The 17,521-nt window shown below is 38.7% G+C and overlaps 3 protein-coding genes across 4 annotated transcripts; all 3 read right to left on the bottom strand.

The window, feature by feature from the left end:
• Positions 1-136: 136 nt before the first annotated feature.
• On the bottom strand, positions 137-3,070 carry LOC145238263 (uncharacterized). Of its 2 annotated transcripts, none has more exons than XM_080101379.1 (9): positions 2,757-3,070; positions 2,602-2,698; positions 2,480-2,526; positions 2,280-2,404; positions 2,078-2,216; positions 1,878-1,993; positions 1,072-1,475; positions 693-820; positions 137-374 (listed from the first exon to the last, which is right to left on the bottom strand). In XM_080101379.1, exons 1-9 carry the CDS (start codon positions 2,967-2,969, stop codon positions 297-299), a joined length of 1,347 nt encoding a protein of 448 aa, XP_079957505.1. In that variant the 5' UTR covers positions 2,970-3,070; the 3' UTR covers positions 137-296. The 2 variants fall into 2 exon arrangements, with proteins under 2 accessions (XP_079957505.1, XP_079957504.1); XM_080101378.1 differs by having other exon boundaries at positions 2,480-2,529; positions 2,757-3,069.
• On the bottom strand, positions 3,058-5,084 carry LOC145238262 (uncharacterized). Its single transcript, XM_080101377.1, has one exon. The coding sequence runs from the start codon at positions 5,003-5,005 to the stop codon at positions 3,626-3,628; it is 1,380 nt and encodes a 459-aa protein (XP_079957503.1). The 5' UTR covers positions 5,006-5,084; the 3' UTR covers positions 3,058-3,625.
• Positions 5,085-7,736: 2,652 nt separating this feature from the next.
• Positions 7,737-16,547, bottom strand: LOC145237978 (bone morphogenetic protein receptor type-1B-like). The gene is made up of 11 exons (XM_080100994.1): positions 16,355-16,547; positions 15,944-16,041; positions 15,757-15,874; positions 15,611-15,689; positions 14,531-14,765; positions 13,903-14,029; positions 12,753-12,905; positions 10,481-10,625; positions 9,624-9,811; positions 8,927-9,057; positions 7,737-8,579 (listed from the first exon to the last, which is right to left on the bottom strand). The coding sequence occupies exons 1-11, from the start codon at positions 16,431-16,433 to the stop codon at positions 8,310-8,312; spliced, it is 1,623 nt and encodes a 540-aa protein (XP_079957120.1). The 5' UTR covers positions 16,434-16,547; the 3' UTR covers positions 7,737-8,309.
• Positions 16,548-17,521: the final 974 nt, after the last annotated feature.

Here is a 17,521-nt window from a genome sequence, read left to right as displayed (position 1 = left end):
GGAGCCCTGTGTATAAGTAATGACATACAAAACTGTTTATTGTTGCAAAATCACTAAAACTTTTTGTGTGGTTGTCTGGCTGTAGCCCAGTCAGCATCTTTACTCCGCCACTGACTTGTAATATGCAAATAACATCCACAGTTTATGACGCATTATTATTTTTTGTAGGAGACGTTCCACATGCATATCGTATTAGCAGTTCACAAGTACAGGTAAGAAACTCGGATCTTTCAAATCTAATTTAAAAGAGTTCTTGAATCAGCTTCAAAATTAAAATCAATCTGCTTCACTCTTTGTCACGTGATTGGAGACTCGATGGGATTGCTTGTAACTTTAGAATGCATCTTTTCGTGTCTTCGAAGATACTGTGGCGTCTAAATGTGTCAAAAACAGCAGTAATTGAAATAGGAGAATCACTAACAATTTTCGTCCCAATGCGATAGTTAGCAAAGAATATGTTAAATCGATTGTTATGTTAGATGTTCAATGTTAGAACCTTACGAGACACTTTCAGTGCGAGTTATTTGTTTGTTCAAATGAAGGTAATTAAAAACGGCCCATTTTACCTGATTGTTCAAAAATAGCTTTATAATCGATAACCATACGACATTATACGTTGAACACCAAGCATACGTGAAATTTCCGACCAAACAACATAATTTGTTTTCCCATTTCCACTATTTTGCACTTGCCTTGAATCTCTTGGTGCAAAAATTGCATTTATGTGGAAGAGTCTTGTTATGTGTCTGCTGGTGAATCCTGAGAACGTTTGCGGTATGACTTGCGTACCCACATACGTCACACACGTATCGTTGCCCATCTGCGAAAAGTAACCGCATTGTTCATACGAACACTTAAAAAGTAACTTCAAAACAGATTATCAAATGAAAACACAGCAAATGGCACAATCCATATGTTTGAATGTCGACAACACATTTTAATTTCTACAAAGGAACATAAACACATCGCTCTTTGGCTAACACGAAGACTGCACATTGAACTTACTGTGCAAAGTAACCACTGTGAAATTTGCTTACCATGTAACATACATCGTGGTTCGTAAAAGTATACCTGTATGGGTTTTTTGGTGAACAAACAAACTGGCTTTGTGACGAAATTTCTTGGAGCAAAACCTGCAAGTGTAGTTTTTAACACCAGTGTGCGATGCGGCATGTTGCTTTAGCTCTTCACTACGATTGAAACAGCGACCACACTTCTCGCATTTGTGCGGTTTTAACTTCAAATGTACAGTAGCAAAGTGTCTCCTAAGCAAATGCGGCCATCGAAAAGCTCTACCACAGCCGTCACACTGGTATTGAGCTTTTCTCTGCTTTTGCTTAGAGTTTGGATGGACTTTTTCAGGTATGGATTCTACAACATTTACTGGTTCTTGTGCTTTAAAATCGTGGCCTTTTTGAGCCAATTGGTGTTGCTTTGGATTGGCTTTTTGGCAGCTGTGTTGTAATTTGGGAGCACTGCAAAATTCATACAGTTATTAAAAAATTCCACAATGTGACTAGATAGTACATAGCAAATCCGTATTGTAGAGTTGAGCAAACACTTGCGTTAGGTTGCACCCCTTTGTTGTAGTGACACCAGAAAAACAGGTTAATGAGCACTTACTTTACAACCCAGCCCTGAAGAGGGTTTGGCCAGGGATAGGCCCAATTTAACCAGTTTTACATCACATATTGCGTTTAGGTCAAATAGTTACATTTGTATGTAGTATAATAAATACTGAATAAACGTGCAAAAAAGAAAAATACTGGATATAAAATGTAATGTCAAATCACTGGATATCTTTAACGTTTGACAATTACTTGGTACAGAATCAAGGACTCATTTAAATTTGGAGTTCAGATGAGCATTTTTACGACCTTTCTGGTGCTGTCACAAATGTAGGAGGTGGCAGGGATTTGTCGGTGGGATATTGATTGAAGACAATGCCATTTTGCTTTGCGAACACATTGCACCTTCTCACAAGATTGGTATACTACAAAAAAACAAACAATTTAATTGTGGCATTGACAAACGAATTTCAATTTGTTATGAAAGGTTTCAAGCATGATTGTTTTACCTGTAAGTACATTGCAAGTCTGTACACATTATTGACAAAGTTTTTATCAAAAGGTAAAGCTTCACCATACAAATAGTCCAAACAGAATTCCATTGCATCATTGGTAAAGCAAGAAGGTAGGTTTAGTTGCAAGACATGCCTGAAAAAAATGTTTATCTATATTTACACATTTAATTGTAAAAATGCTGGAAAACAAACTTACTGATTAAATTGTTTTACATTTTGCATGTAAGGTAGCAGTTTTGGAATGGCTGATGCAATACATGCATGAGCTGTCCATGATTTTGAACCAATTCGCAGCGTAAAATCACATAATTGACCACAGCGCTAAAAATAGAGCATTTTACTTGTGTGTGTGTTTTTTGCAGAGATAATTTCAAAATGGATTGGATGAATGCTTACCCTGAGCTTGTTTAGGTGTCCCAACAATTCAGAACTGAGCAATTGCTCTTCTGAACAAAACAAAAACTGGTCAAAAATCAGTTTTGGTTTAACATCTTTTAACAACATTACAAATCACAAACCATTGTCACAAGGAAGATTGCATTGAACTGATATTGATTTTTGGGCTGGCAAATTGGCAGTGGGTACAATGTGAGATAAAGATTGATTAAGTATGACCTGAAAAATATTCTTATTTATTATCTCAAACAAAAACAATAAGTTTTACATTATTTACCTTTTCAGAGCCTGTTAGAAGAGCACTGGGTTGAGATACACCTGAATATGTGACAAGTGAAGTTTGTGGGATTTGTATTGCATTGACTACTTGAATCTGACTTAAGTCGACAGTATGTAGGTTTGCTAATGCAACAGGATGAAAATGCCCTGGTATTCGTTCCACCTTCTTGGAAACAGAGTCATCATGATTTAATGGTTTATCAAAATTCATTGTTCAGCTGGCATGTTTATTGTGATACAGAATACTTTTCATTGTAGTAGGCACAGTCAGCTAAAAAGCTTAATGTCATTTTTCACCCCTAAAAAAGAGCACACATATTTATATGGAACAATGTGTTTTTTAAACAAAAACAGTGATTTTACAGCAAATTACAATTTTGGCAACGTGAAACAGTACTGAACTAAGAAGTGTTTATTTGAAGTAGATCTACACATAGATATGTTTTACATTAATAAAGATACAAAACAGTACATCAATACAAAATATATGACACCAAAGTTGAAAACTACAGGCCTGTTTAGTTTGTACATTGTATTTGAAATATTACATTCAACATTAGCAGCAACCAATACACCATACTTTTGGATGGAGAACATGTTTAAGTCATTGCAATTGTTGAGTTTAATGGACCAGAAAAAGAATGGGACAGCACCAAAATAAACCTGAATATTACATTCAAATATTATTGGACATACATTTACAGCAACAAGTACTAAACCTGTATTAAGTACAGAATAAAAATACATTACAGTTGCAACATGTTAACAATTAACTGAAACATAAACATGTATTTAAATAACTATAAATATATTTTAAAAATATGTTTCAAATTATTTGAAAAAACTCCCCTTAATCTAACAACAACTTCAAGTCACCATAATACGCCGAATACCACATTCACAGCAAAACTTTGCATTGGCAATAGGGTATCTGGCACCACACTCATGACAAAATCTTGATGATTGTGAAGGAGATGGGGTGTTACTACCACCATATGCATTGTTCTGTGAGGAAGGTAGCCAATCATACACATCACCATTTGTAACAGGTGACCTTGTGGTAGGAGATCTACGGGTGTAGGTAGGAAAGTCTTTTGGTTGATGTACAGTGATCTTGCTGGTCTTTGAACCAGGCTGATACCTTTTTGAACTGCTATGAGGTGACTGTAAATTCCTGTTTAGCTCTCTGTATGCCTTGGTTGAGTAACCACCATTGTCACTGTCTGAATCTGAATGGATACTATCTGAGGACCATTCATGGCGAGGACGCATGTGCCTTGATTGGGCACCTTGAGCAGTTAGGCGCATGTCACCTTTACCAGCAACTTTTCTTACCAATGGTTTGTTTGTCTTTGGTTGTGGTGAATTTCTTTTTAAATAAAGGTCATCCTCTGATACACTCCCATTAGCTGGTTTAAGTCCAGTTTTGCTTCTGGCAGCTGGCTTGTACGATGAAGGTTCTATACTTGCATCCCAATCACGATGAGTTTTTTTGCTAGAACCTGTACCAGAAGGTGGCTTACCAAAGCCATTTGCAAATGATGGGGATGAGTACTGGTTGCTGTCATACTTTCCAGTAAACTTATATTTATTGGGACTCTGTTCCATTCTTGCTCTAGTCACCCTGGCAGGTGCTGATCGAGACTCAACTCCATCAGATCTGCGTGGACCAGTTGAAGGCTTTAAGGAAGGAGGTTTGTACTTAACTCTTGCAGCTGCTCTGGCTGCTGCCTGAGTTGAAGCACCAACAGGAGAAGATTTCTTGTTGGTCAGACGCTTTGCTTGTTCTGCGCAGAATACTATGTGCCTCTCAGCTGCTGAGTTATTAAACCTTCTGCTGCAATGAGGACATTGGACATAGTCTGGGTTTGGCGCAGATGCAACATGTGGTGGAGGTTTCCTGCCTTCTTTTATAGCGGCTGTGGCTTCCCTAGCAGTCCTAATAGTGTTAATAAAGTCCTCGTGCTTTTGCTTCCAGGATTGTTTATTTCCCTGAGCAGGCAAAGCGTTCCTTTGAGTTTTCTTAGCAGGCTGTGATTTGCTTGGTTTTATTTGTACACCCGGTGTACAAGTGACATCTCTTTGTTTGCTGGAATTAAAAACTGGTCTTTTGACATGTGTTTTTTCACATATTTTGGAATGTCTTGCTACACTTTCGGGGGCAAATTTTCTTCTACAATATTGGCATGAAACTCGGTGACCAATTGGCATATTTTCCTCTCCATAATCATCCTCACCAAAATCCATTTTTTCACCTTAAATTTCACTCTTTGTTTTGAATAAAATACCAAAAAACTTGAAACACCTGAAAACACAGTGGTTTAAAAACTTTAATTGTCTGTCAAAAACTGTTACGGTATCTAATTAATTTTTTTTAACCTGGTTAATCAAACCTCTCTTTTGAAGCGTATTTTACATTTGCGTATCATATAAATTAGAAGATTTTAAATTGCAATTCAAGGAATGTTTATAACCACAGCAACATAGAAACAAATTCGTATTTCATGCATGAATGAACATGGGATAGAAGACTGGTATGAGAAACAAGAATACGTTGATTTAAAAACTTTTTACATTTTTTACTTTATTGCCAGTGAAAAATACATTTTTTTATACTACACATAAAATTAGCATGCAAAACGAAATTTAATTAATCAATCCCTGGAAAAAGTCAAAAAGTATTTGGGCATCCTTCAAACGTTTGGGTAACTAGTATGTTTTTTTGCATTCACCTAAAGTTTAGGGGTGGGCAACCTTTGTCACTGTGGGGCCAAATACAATTGCAATAATTAGATCGCGGGCCGCACCTTTATATGACACAAGGTGATTTAATAATTGACTCGTTTGCCAGTACATTTGAAATCCAAGTGTATCTGCGGGCCGCACAACCTAAAATCAAGGGCCGCATGTGGCCCGCGGGCCGCAGGTTGCCCACCCCTGACCTAAACCAATTACCAAGCCAAGAAAATATTTATCTAATCAACCTACAACAATAAATAAGGTGTTGAAAGCCGCCATTGTAATCTACAACCTATAGTAATTTATTAACATTAACCTTCACCAAAGCGATTAATACCAGTTGACTTCACCTTGTAACCAGTTAGTTTGTAAAATCCAAATCGGCAGTCAGACATTCGAAGTGTTTCCTGGCTTGTGTGTCGCCACTCTTGTCTTAAAGAACTAGAAGAGTGGCTTTCTGATATACTTCCATTTTATATATTCTATATGATATTTGCCAATTTACTATACACATCATTTGATCTACACGTATGATTGTTTTTGTACACAAAAACAAATGGGTCCCCACACGCGTGTTTGTGCGGATTGACAGTAAACAAATGTTGCGATGATTTTTAGATTCTTTTAGAAGGACAAATTTTTAGAAAGCATTAACCCAACAATAAAAAAAATTGCTCGTATCCTTTTTGCATTATTATTGTCATTTTATTACAAAAACATTAAAAAAAAACAGAACAAATACTTTAATTTAATCTCTTGCTTTGACCCAGATATTGTCGTCCAAGGTCGGGTTTTGAACACAATTTTTTTAGAAAGCTGTAACAGTTGTGTTACAGACACTTTAAATTAAAAAGCAATTTGCTACAAGTGTATACATAACAAATTGTTTTTCATTTAACTTTGTTTCGCAAAACAAGTACCATTGACCTGTAGTAACCTCTCAGGGTGCACACGCCAAACGACTGTTTGACGTTTTGACACCGTTTTCAATAGCACGCCGTCCTGAGTGTTCAACAATACCGTTAAGCCTAATTTTTACATGTCTTGAGCATTGACTCCTAAATTGATTGTAAAAAAAAACGCTACCTTATGACGAAAGGAAAGTTCTGAACAGTGTTTGTAATACCTATAGTTGACCTTAAGTAACCCGTGATCATGCGGCGGCCAACCTGACAACGAGCATTTAAAAAAACATTTATTTTGCAAAAAAGTCAAGTTCATTTTTTCATGTTTACTTTGATTAACAAAGTTTTGCTTGACATATACAAAACCGAAGCACGGTTATTAGGTTTAAATCACGTCATAGGTGTAAAACCTTCGCCAAAACCAAAAATGTGAGTGATAACTTAATAAAACGACATAGCATTGCTGTGCAAAACAGCTGATTTCTAATCACTGAAACGACATCTCGTAAAACGTCTGTCCGACGTCAAGCTGAGCCCTCCCGCTATCGTAAACCAGTGAGTTACTCTCTTGGTACTTCTGCCTACAGTGTCTTTCTTGACCAAACGAGCGTTAGACACATTTACGTTTCGGGGGCCTGTGGGTGAACCGCTGGGTAATTCGGGGTCAAACGTCTAGAGGATCAAGTTCAGATTGATAACTAACATATGTCCAAATTTGAATAAATTTGAAGCACTCCTTCTTTACCACACGAGCGATAAAAACCAGCGTTAAAAATTTTACGTTTCGGGGGCCTGTGGGTTAATCGCTGGGTGATTCGGGGTTAAACTTCTGGAGGATCAAGTTTGGATTAATAACTAACATATGTCCAAATTTCAATAAATTTGAAGCACTTTTTCTTGACCAAACGAGCATTACAAACCAGCGTTAAAAATTTTACGTTTCGGGGGCCTGTGGGTGAACCGAGAGATCAAACGGGGTCAAAATTCACATGGACCATCTTTAGACCAATATCTGTAATGTGTGCAAATTTGAAAAAGTTTGAACCATTCTTTCTTGACCAAAACGTGGGAACAAATCCGCTTCAGGGAAGGGGACCCATAATAAGAACGAGTGTTTTAATATTTAAAGTCTTTGTTTAGGAATACAAATGTTACCGCAACAAACAACACATAGAACTTTACATCCATTGCATATGAATTTCCACATATAGTCTAATCTGCAAAAGCATTTTTGCGGTGGATAAAACTGCCGCAAGCCTATGGATAGCGGCACGGGCTTTAATCTAAATGAAACAGTTAATTGCCTGTCATGTATACACTATACACTGAGCGAAGCCATTTTGCGCAAAATATTTATTAAAAAACAATTGCGAATAAAAACCGTAAAAACGCTAAAGGAGGTCAAGATCAGAAAACTTGTTTTAACTGCAAGGCAATTAACATAGTTCAGGGCGTAGGCAGTCACTGTGGCGATATTCCTGCGAATCATTTAGCACCGTTGCCATATACATTGTACAGACGTGTACCATTTAGTAAATTTAGGGGGTGACCTGTAATGGTGAGTGGAACAGAACACTTTAAATATTTTGGATTTTGGGTGATGAAATGCGTTTATATGGGGAATGTATGCAAAAATACGCCTGTGGGGCACCTTGTGGAGTTGTAAACGACGTGAATAAGTCAAGCAGCGAAATGGTTGTACCCTTGTGGGTAGCACAAGAAAAATAGAGAAGCGAAAAACGAAAGTATAAGAGTATAAGAAACGCACACACACACGTCAAACAACACTCGCGCACAATCTTGAACGTAGGAAAATACATCGCCTTCGTTCGGCAGGAAGACATAATCACCTGTACATTATAAAAGTTTAATTTCCATGCCCTTGCAAAGCTGCCAAGGGCCATAAGTCAGCATATCAAGGTTTGATGTATAGGTTCTGCGTTGGGCGGGCGCCCTTCAACGGGATCGGTTGTGCTGGTTAAAGGCTCGCTGCTAGACGATTCAGAAGGCTTTCGGTCAGAGCCGCTGGAGTCAGAGGCCGAGTTGCTGCTCTCTTCGGGTTTTTGAAATCCGTTCACGATGTGACGAAGGGTTTTGCGGACGCGCAGCATAGCGAGACGTGACTCGGGTCGCGACGACCAGCATTCCCGCATGGTGGTGACAAAAACTGAGAGCACCTAAACAGCAGGACAAGCAATTGTTATATTTAGGATGCCTAAAAAGCCAATCAGCTTCTTAACGTATCAGTACACAATTAAATCATTCTGAAAATACCCTAAATCTCTCTTTCTAACCCCTCTAAAACATATTACAAGACAAAGATACCCAATAATCGACCCCTGTGTGTAGTGGTTTAATGAAGATCTTGACGCACACAATGTTCATCTGTGCACCGAAATCGCATTGCGTTCGAGGTGGAGTACATACAATCCCACAAAACAGTTAATCCCATTTTGTGATTCTTTCAAGAAACCAGATTTGTTTTCAATGCAGTTTTTAGTTTTTGTGCACAAAAGTAGCTCACCGGGTGTTCGACCCAATGCTTCATAATTTCCGGTCGCACATTTCCCGCAACCACAACCTTCCGCATCTCGTCGAAGTCCGGATCGGCGCCAACCATGTCATAATAGGGCACGTGATAATTTTCGACCAATCCTGCAAATGTGGTAAATGAATGCGGTTACAAAAACTTTAACGTTGCAATGCAACAAGTATCGTAAGCCATGTCAAAACTATTTCGTTCAATCGGCAGATTTGGTAAACCAGGTGCATTTTAATTGCAAAACAACCATTATGCAGTGTTTTGATAATTTCAGTTATGGTCACATTATGCCACATGGCAGACAAGTTAATCTTTTAATAGTTTAAGAAGGAATTTGTGAAATCAGGACTAAACAGTAAAACTGTGCTCTTTTAAAAACTTCCCTGAAGTTGATGAAATCGATCCGTTTACCCAAATATAATATTTTACACCATATAGTTTCAAAAATTAGTGACACACGCTTATGAAGTTGGTCAGCAAATCAGACGCTTTAAAAACTGTGTTTAAATTCATTAGCTTGTGTTTACCAATTACTACAAACTGGGGCTTAAAAATGCCGATGGTTTACTCTATTTTTTCAGCAATATTTGCATCTTTATAACAAAAACATAACGGCCAAGGTACTTTTTAACTTTAGTCTCTGACTCTGGTGTTCCCTTTATTATTCACAGCCACATACCATTGCCAACGTCAGTGCGATTAAGAATCTCCCACATAACCAGTGCAAAGGAGTAGACATCGGATGCGGTGTAGGCTTCAAACGAGTCGAAATGGTAGCGTTGGGCGAGGACTTCAGGCGCCATATACCGTATCGTGCCTTGCCGTCGAGACCGATCGTAGGTGCCTACATCTACTTTGTCCACGGCTCTGCACACAAAAGGTTACAAGTGACGTCGCGTGTTGACCGAGCGCGTATCTATTGCGCGAGCGTTTTGTCTTCGCTGGCAAGAGGGGATCCAACGGTGAAGATAGAAGCTTAGATGTGAGCGTATTGTTTTTTTACGACCGATTTTTTGTATTTATTGCTGGCATATCTTCGGAAGCATTTGTTTGCTTACTATCTTTAAAACCGTCCGACGGCGATTTAAGCAACATATTTTTTCTTAGCACGGGTGGTATGCTTTAAAATTTATTAACTATGCGATGAACACTAAAAGTTTGGGACTGGTTACTGTCGAAGTCAATATTCTGATCAACTACTTGTTTTTTCAACCCAACAACCGTAATAAAAAATCTCCACTGGCTTATTTCTTTAACCAACGCCATTAACCCATTAGATTAAATAAACGTTATTTTGTAACAGACGCTGCTATAATACCGCTGTAAACAGTAATGTGATATTAGGCATTAGGGACCGCATTCTTTGGGTGGGCAGCAAATCCTCATAGGAGTATAGGCTACAAAAACCTAATAGCCTTATCGTATTTTACGTTTAAAGCTGCGTAACAGAATATCAGTGTGGATTAAGGCAACTCACTATTCCCTTTAAGCACTAAAAGCTTAAGGCTGGATTACTGCTAAGGGTCATGTAGCTACCTTGAATATAGTACAGCCAGGCCCATATCAGCGATACAGCACTGGCCATCTTGCTTCACCAATATGTTTTTGGACTTGATGTCGCGGTGGGCGATCGCTGGTTTGCCTTTCGTACCGGTAATCTCCATGTGCAGGTGCGCCAGACCTGTTCACAAACGACAATCCGGATTAGATAACCATCAGCGTGGATTTAATATAAAAACTAGATGCGAAAATTAGAGGCTTAAAGTCATTGCGGTTTATCAAAAGTTCAAATTACACTATTCGCTAAGAGATTTTAACGACGTACAAAACAAAACTATATGTCAGGTGTGAGCAGTTGCAGTCTCAATTTTTCCACATTCCCAGTCAAAGTGTTGCTAACCTTGCGGCATAAGCAATTTATAATTTTATACTAATTGCATAACGCAAAACACCATGTACACTGCAGTCGGTGTAAAGGTCAAACTAATTTGCAAAGGTGTGCGACGTTGTTCGACATGAAACATTGCACAGGTACTTGTGAGTTTAACAAACTGGTGGTTCGCAAATTCGAAGATATTTTACTTCATTGACTTCAATTTGGTGCAAACGACACCACACTTAATGCAATTTGTAAATCTGATTTTCCCGGCAGGCGGTGCAGCTGCAGTGCGAACCGCAGGAGGCATTCGGTCGCCCTATTCGACGGAAAGGCGTTCGGTTTTTGTGCCCTGGCGCCTAGATCGAAGTTCGCGTTTTATGTGAACGATGTGGGGCGTAAACAACAAGGAACCAGTCAGTCGTTCGCGTAATGCAGTGAGCGGAAAGACGAAAAAAGTCTCCCTTGAGGTATGGAGGCACGGTGGGCGAGCAAACTGGGATTTGCCTTTCAGCTGTGTTCATTGAAGCTGCACGCATGATTTACTTAACCAGTGTATGGTTCGTTAACGTACAATGCGACGGAAAATACGTTTTTTGTAGCATGCATTTTTGCGAGCATGGCTCTTGGTTATTACTCGACCACAACAAACATTTCCCACAACACTGTTCATACTAATTGGTTTAAGAAACCAAATGCGCAGCCGTAAACAACCGAAACACAAACGTAGGTTTAGGGGAGATATCGTGCAACATTTGGGTGACAAAACGCTCAAAACGAGGTTCTAGCGTTGTCATGGAATCCTGCATGTCGTTATCCAGAAATAAAACATAAAATGAAAGATGCTTTTAGCAAAAACGAGTATTTTGCCGCACATAGTTTAAGGATCACTACACTATAGCATGAAAAAAGTCGTGTTGCAATATTTACACATCACTTGGCACATCGAGTTTGGCTTGGGCAAATTTGGCTTTTTCGTGGAGAGTGTTTATCAGTTAACGAGGAATGGCTATTTACGAACTTGACATCGCTGTGGTCCAGGCTAAAGCAACGGACAAGTTTACTTTCGGCATGGAGAATAAATAAACAACACACCTCCGATGCTAACGGCGGGACAAGCGAATCAAACGCTTCAACCACGAGTTTATTTTACCACACTGTCAAGCCGTGTGCCAAAACCACATTCCAAATCCAGTGAGGACTTGATTCAACTTCAGACTGGCACTAATTAACGTTACCGGATCAAAAGATTGCCCTGAGCGATTTGAAGACCCAAGCGACCGTTTGCGATTTATCAGGTCTTCAAAATAATCGTATTTGTAGACGGTAGCAACTGCTTTTAAATGTCACTGTCGAGTGTCGAGTGCATGCAAACCAAAGTTAATCCAGCCGCGTTATAATTTATGCATTAATCATTATAATAAACCATTTGAAGGTTTTGGTCTGATTTTGAAATTCTTGGGATCATGAATTGTTGCGCCCGGCTTGGATATTGCAAAAGTGTAAGGTTGGGAATTTCTCCCTACCGCTTCCAGCTTACACTGAACACTTTTAATTGTGAATCTCTACTGGGAAACTATATGTTTTTTGTGGCACACTTGCACGCTAGTAATAGCAGAATGTGCTGTTAATGGTGATTGATTTGCAATTTTGAAGTGAGCCTGTTTTCGGCAATAAGCAAGATTAAATGGCATTGTAATGAATATTTTGTCATCAAGACCTTACATATAACGAGAGATGCTTTCTACAGGAACGCATATGTCGCCGAAACTGTGTAAATCTTTTCCGCACACAGTTTGGGATATCAATACAATGGCGACAAAATACTAAAATCTATCATACTTGAGAAAAAGCGGATATCGGTACAGAATATAGCGCAAGTTTGGTGTAATCTCTCATGTCAAAAGAACAAAGCCTAAACAAATGTCTTACCTGAACATGCGGTGTGGGCAAGCTTAAGGGCTTCGGAAACGCTTACGGTTTTCCGTTGGAGGTAGTCGAAGAGTGATCCGTTCTCGTGGTACTCCGTAATAAGGAAGAGTTGCGTCCACGATCCCGTACCGGAAATATCGGCTGCAATAAAACCTGAAAAAACCAACTGTTACTGACTTTAACTAAGGCAAATTGTGTTTGTTGATATATACTAGTAAAGCATGTAAATTTTCTTTAGAGCAGATGTCCACCTTTTTACCAAATAGTAACTTTTTCTCCAAAAACCCTTAATATGCCTAACATTCTAATATGGATTTCCTATTTTTACTCAAACTATGTCTACATTAAGAATCCTGAAAAATGCGGTTTTTATTGCCCCTACTATCAGTCCCAGGTAGGAGTATTATATTGCAGTACATAAAACCTATGTCTCCAATCAAATGATAAACAACCATAAATATGCATGCAACCGGTGTTTCGTAATCTACATAAAATCGGAAAATAATACACAAAATTTGCACTTTAAACATCTGTTTAGGCCCCATATAAAATAACCTTAGGCAAAATGTCATAAAAAATCAAATAAACTTTGTTGCTCAAGAAAGACAAAAACCAAAGATAAAAAGTCTATTTGTTAACTGAACTCTAGATCACGACGATTGCGTTATTTTCAAACGGATTTGCGAGTTTATTAATCGCATTCGAGACCAAATTAAATCCTGACCTCAGAACAAACACATTCCGAAGTACCTCCAGCAGAGCGCAAGTGTTAAAAACTTATCAAGCACGCAAAAGCAAATACATGAGCCGTGCTGGCTGACTTGCTTGTTTGTGAGACGACAAGATTAAAACCAGCCGCAATCAGTTGCACTTGTTTGTTTACGCGCATGTGTACTAGAAACATGTATTGTGCCTTATTATTCACAATACTGAAGTTATTTTTGTTGCTGGAATTGGTATAATATGTGTAAATGCGCTTAGGTTATTCGGTATTAGGTTCTTTATGTTTTGAACTTTTCGAATATCAATATATAGTTCTAGAAATTTTCACATGAAATCATTAAACAATAGGCGCGTGTTATTTCCAGCAATATACATAGTTGCCAACATTTGTCTGTGCTTTGTCGCATGTATGAGAGCAACCACCCACCAAGAATATTTTCATGTCGAAGCAAAACAGTTTGATAAATTTCGGTCTCCCTGAACCAGCTGTCCTCGTCCGTCGAGTTAAAGATTTTCAAGGCGACTTTTTCTTCCCTCCATTTGCCCAACATCACCTGTCCATACACAACGGGCTCACATTAGAGGAGTTACATGGCATTGCGTGGTACGAATTACGTAATGGGAGTTGGGAGTTATCTTTGGAAGAAATGGGACTATATATACACGGTTTATCTTTTTTTCAAAAACCGAACTTTGTCGAAAACAAAACTTTCCGTAATTTAGGTAAACTCATTTACAACATGCGTACTCGCAAAAAGAAAACTATTTGCAAGGTATTTTTCTAATATAGTGGTTCTTAACACTTAATAACGTTCCGAATTTCCATTTCATCTAAATTTTCACTAACTTGCACCATTTCCTTCACAAGTTTTTTATTTTTATTTTGTCGAGTCCCCAACACATCATTTTCGAATATGTTAAACATGAGTTGTAAATGGTACTATATGTGGTAAGTGGTACTATATGTGCTCATTGGGTAACACCCAAGTTAATATCGCTTTTGCCTGGCGAAATTTAATCTGGTTTCTAATTGACCATGCCCTAATTCAACATACCGTCCCGTATCGCCCCCTTCCAATTTCTTTTACTGTTTCAATTTGCTTGGATACGGTTCGCTGTGTGAGCAACGGCATCCCAGACCCTGATGAAGTATCCACGAGTGACGACCAATCGTTCATCATTTCCCCACCTCCCCTGTGCTTCCCATTTCTCCCGTGCAGCACAGGGCGATTGGCATTTTTGTTTTCGTTCTCGATCTGGCGTCGTCTCTCGGCCTCGCGCCTGCAGAGCCTGTGGCATACAAAAGACATATAAACGTAGGCAGATCGGGATACGCCTAATGGAATCGTTCAAATCGCGGAGGAGTCGGATTGCCACAAAGGCGCGAGAACGCGGGAAAACAGATACACGATCGCCGTCGACAAACTGAAACAAAGCCCGGCGAGGTGTTGTTTTTCGCACCTACGTCTAAGTACGGTATTCAGCAGGTGCTCGTGAGACATGTCACAAAAACTCCCACAGTGCGCACGATAATGCGGTTTAATTGTACCAAGGTTTAGTTCCAACGGATTAAGGCCAGCCTTCGGAATGTCAAAATTGAGGCTTAAGTTGACGCGACGAAGTCATCCTGTTTGTCAAGGTGTGTGGCTGCTACAATGCGCCAGTTTCGAACATTGGTGGAAAGGAAACGCGTTGTTGCGACAATAAACAGGCGACTAGGTATTATCAGATCCAAGCATCCATGACACAAGTGTCCCATCGGACCTAACTGCATTGACGCCGCTTCTATTTACCCAAGCGACGATCCTTAGACCGCGTCCCATAATAGCAAGGTGCCGTGATAAGGCCCATTGTGCGCACACCTGCACGCAGCACCTGGGTTTGGTTGAAATATAAGACTGTTCTGATGGCGAAAATAGGGATAAACGACTCGTTTGTGTGGGGCATTAGCAGCGGCTTAGCCACCCCAAACTGCCAGTCTTGTCACATCAGTGTTACAACAAACTAAGGTGGACCGCAGGTTTCTTATCAGCACTATGCTGGGATGGAGAAACTAGCTTTTTCATTAGCCTGAACCAAATGACCCCCTTTGAGCGCTTCTTGGGTTTGCGATGGGAAATACGAAGTGTACTTACCTCCTTGTATACCAAAACACCACTGTGCTGAACAAAAGGAAGAATATGATTGTGATGATGGCAATAATGATGTTGTAACCTGTGTACAGGAAAACAGTTTATGCACATGAATGGAGCAAACATTGTATGCATCACTTAAGACAAACCATTTTCTTCGTTTTCCGTGGGCTTGTGCAATGATACATGAAGTTGGTCGTTACACATCGAACCATTGTTGCAACATTTTAAGTCAGTTTGCAGCGTAAAATCAGGATCTGTGTATTTCTAAAAATCAACATACAATTGAATTTATTGTATTACAAGCTGTTTAGCATGTAAAAGAAAAAAACTTACACTACACTGATCAAGTTTACTCGCTTGGGAAGGCAAACACCCAGCATGTAGTTCTTCTTCACCATCTTCATTGATGAAAAGTTTTTTGTAACACTTTGCTGTGGAAACATATTTGCTTTGATGCAGTATATTGGAGCAAACAAACAAAACTGGCAACTTTACAACCAATTGCACAGAAATGGAAAAAAATAAAGCCCAAAGTTTACATAAACACCACTCTCAAGCTGGTCCCTTAAAAATCAATAAAATACCTTGTTCAAGAAGTAAACTAAAAAGTAAAAAAACAACTAATTAATTGCCTATTTTGATGGTGTGATCAAAAAGGAATTATCATCTTCCAGTACCAAATTAAAGTTGTGGTTGCTAGGTTACCATGACTTTTAGGCAGTGAAAAATAAATGAATTACTTACCGTTTGGTTTCAATAGGCATGTAGAATTAAATTTTAAGTCAGGACAATCAAGAAGACATCTGCATCTTATTTCTTCCATGCCCTTTAACCATTCCGAATCTTACAAACATTCAAAAATTGTACACCCTATGATATGTAAATTGCCTTTTTATTACTACACATAACCTTCTAAACCTGTAGATTAAAACATATATTGTTGGCAGATTATTTAACACAAGCTGCATTTTTTTACACAGATCAATCAAATTTCACGAAAAGTTATGTGTCGGGTCGGCCATAATAAGCCCAAAAACATATTTTAAACCAGCAAGCGGCACTAGTGTATAGTTTACAATCTGAAAAACTGATGAAGTAAGAAAAATGAACTATTTTACTGTTAGCATTAAGTGGTGTCCAATTACCAACAACATCCGCACTACTTGGGGTATTCAAGCAATCAATTAACTATTTGACAAAGAATTAAAGCCACAATCAAAAAGGTTTAAAAGTGCTGTTGCAACTCTTCGAGCAAAAAAACAATCTTAACACCAATATGTACAACTGTACAACATCCAAAAATCGTAGGGTACAACTTTGTTTCAGTGTGGTAACAGCAAAAAATGCAGAATTATGTGAGATCCGACTAAAGAGCAATGACTATTATCGGCAGCTAAAATGGCCAACATACAATCAATACAATAAAAACATAATTTATAACAGTATAAATTCCAACACACAGCTTTATTTAAATGCCCTTAAGGTACACTGGTGCCTACTGCCTATTATACTAATCTTTCCTTAACAAACTCCTTGCACAAGTACATCAAAGTTGCTCTAGGTCTTGGTCGTATAAAGCAACTGGTAAACAAACAATTTTTCCTATGGTTTAGTTGGCTTAAATAGAAATGAAAGCTGTGTGAAAAAAGAAATCAGCTTTTTAGGTTAAGGTGCGCTATTGACAAACATCACCTCCCCTTACCATGTGTTCTGTTGTTGAAAAACGCAACTCAAGCAAGGTTTGTCAAATCAGTGTGCACAGATTCAGTGTACTGTCACTTTTGCTGTTCAAAACAAGTTAATGACTGACCAACGCTTGCCAGAGACAAATAACCCTATCCAAATCTTTTATCGGCCGTCCTAATGTCGACAATCTCGACATGCGGTCAATCGTCGAAAATCTGCGTCTAT

This window comes from Phallusia mammillata, chromosome 7, assembly GCF_965637545.1.
Source record: "Phallusia mammillata chromosome 7, kaPhaMamm4.hap1.1, whole genome shotgun sequence".
Lineage (NCBI taxonomy): Eukaryota > Metazoa > Chordata > Ascidiacea > Phlebobranchia > Ascidiidae > Phallusia > Phallusia mammillata.
This window is presented reverse-complemented; position numbering and strand designations above follow the sequence as displayed.

Coding starts and splice junctions, on each gene's coding strand:
- LOC145238263 (XM_080101378.1), bottom strand. CDS start 2,969: ATGAATTTTGATAAACCATTAAATCATGATGACTCTGTTTCCAAGAAG. Junction 1,476..1,877: donor TTTGTGACAGCACCAGAAAG/GTCGTAAAAATG, acceptor TGAATTTTGCAG/TGCTCCCAAATTACAACACA. Junction 821..1,071: donor TCACCAAAAAACCCATACAG/GTATACTTTTAC, acceptor TACTTTTCGCAG/ATGGGCAACGATACGTGTGT.
- LOC145238262 (XM_080101377.1), bottom strand. CDS start 5,005: ATGGATTTTGGTGAGGATGATTATGGAGAGGAAAATATGCCAATTGGT.
- LOC145237978 (XM_080100994.1), bottom strand. CDS start 16,433: ATGGAAGAAATAAGATGCAGATGTCTTCTTGATTGTCCTGACTTAAAA. Junction 16,042..16,354: donor ATGCCTATTGAAACCAAACG/GTAAGTAATTCA, acceptor ATGTTTCCACAG/CAAAGTGTTACAAAAAACTT. Junction 14,766..15,610: donor GTGTTTTGGTATACAAGGAG/GTAAGTACACTT, acceptor TGTATGCCACAG/GCTCTGCAGGCGCGAGGCCG.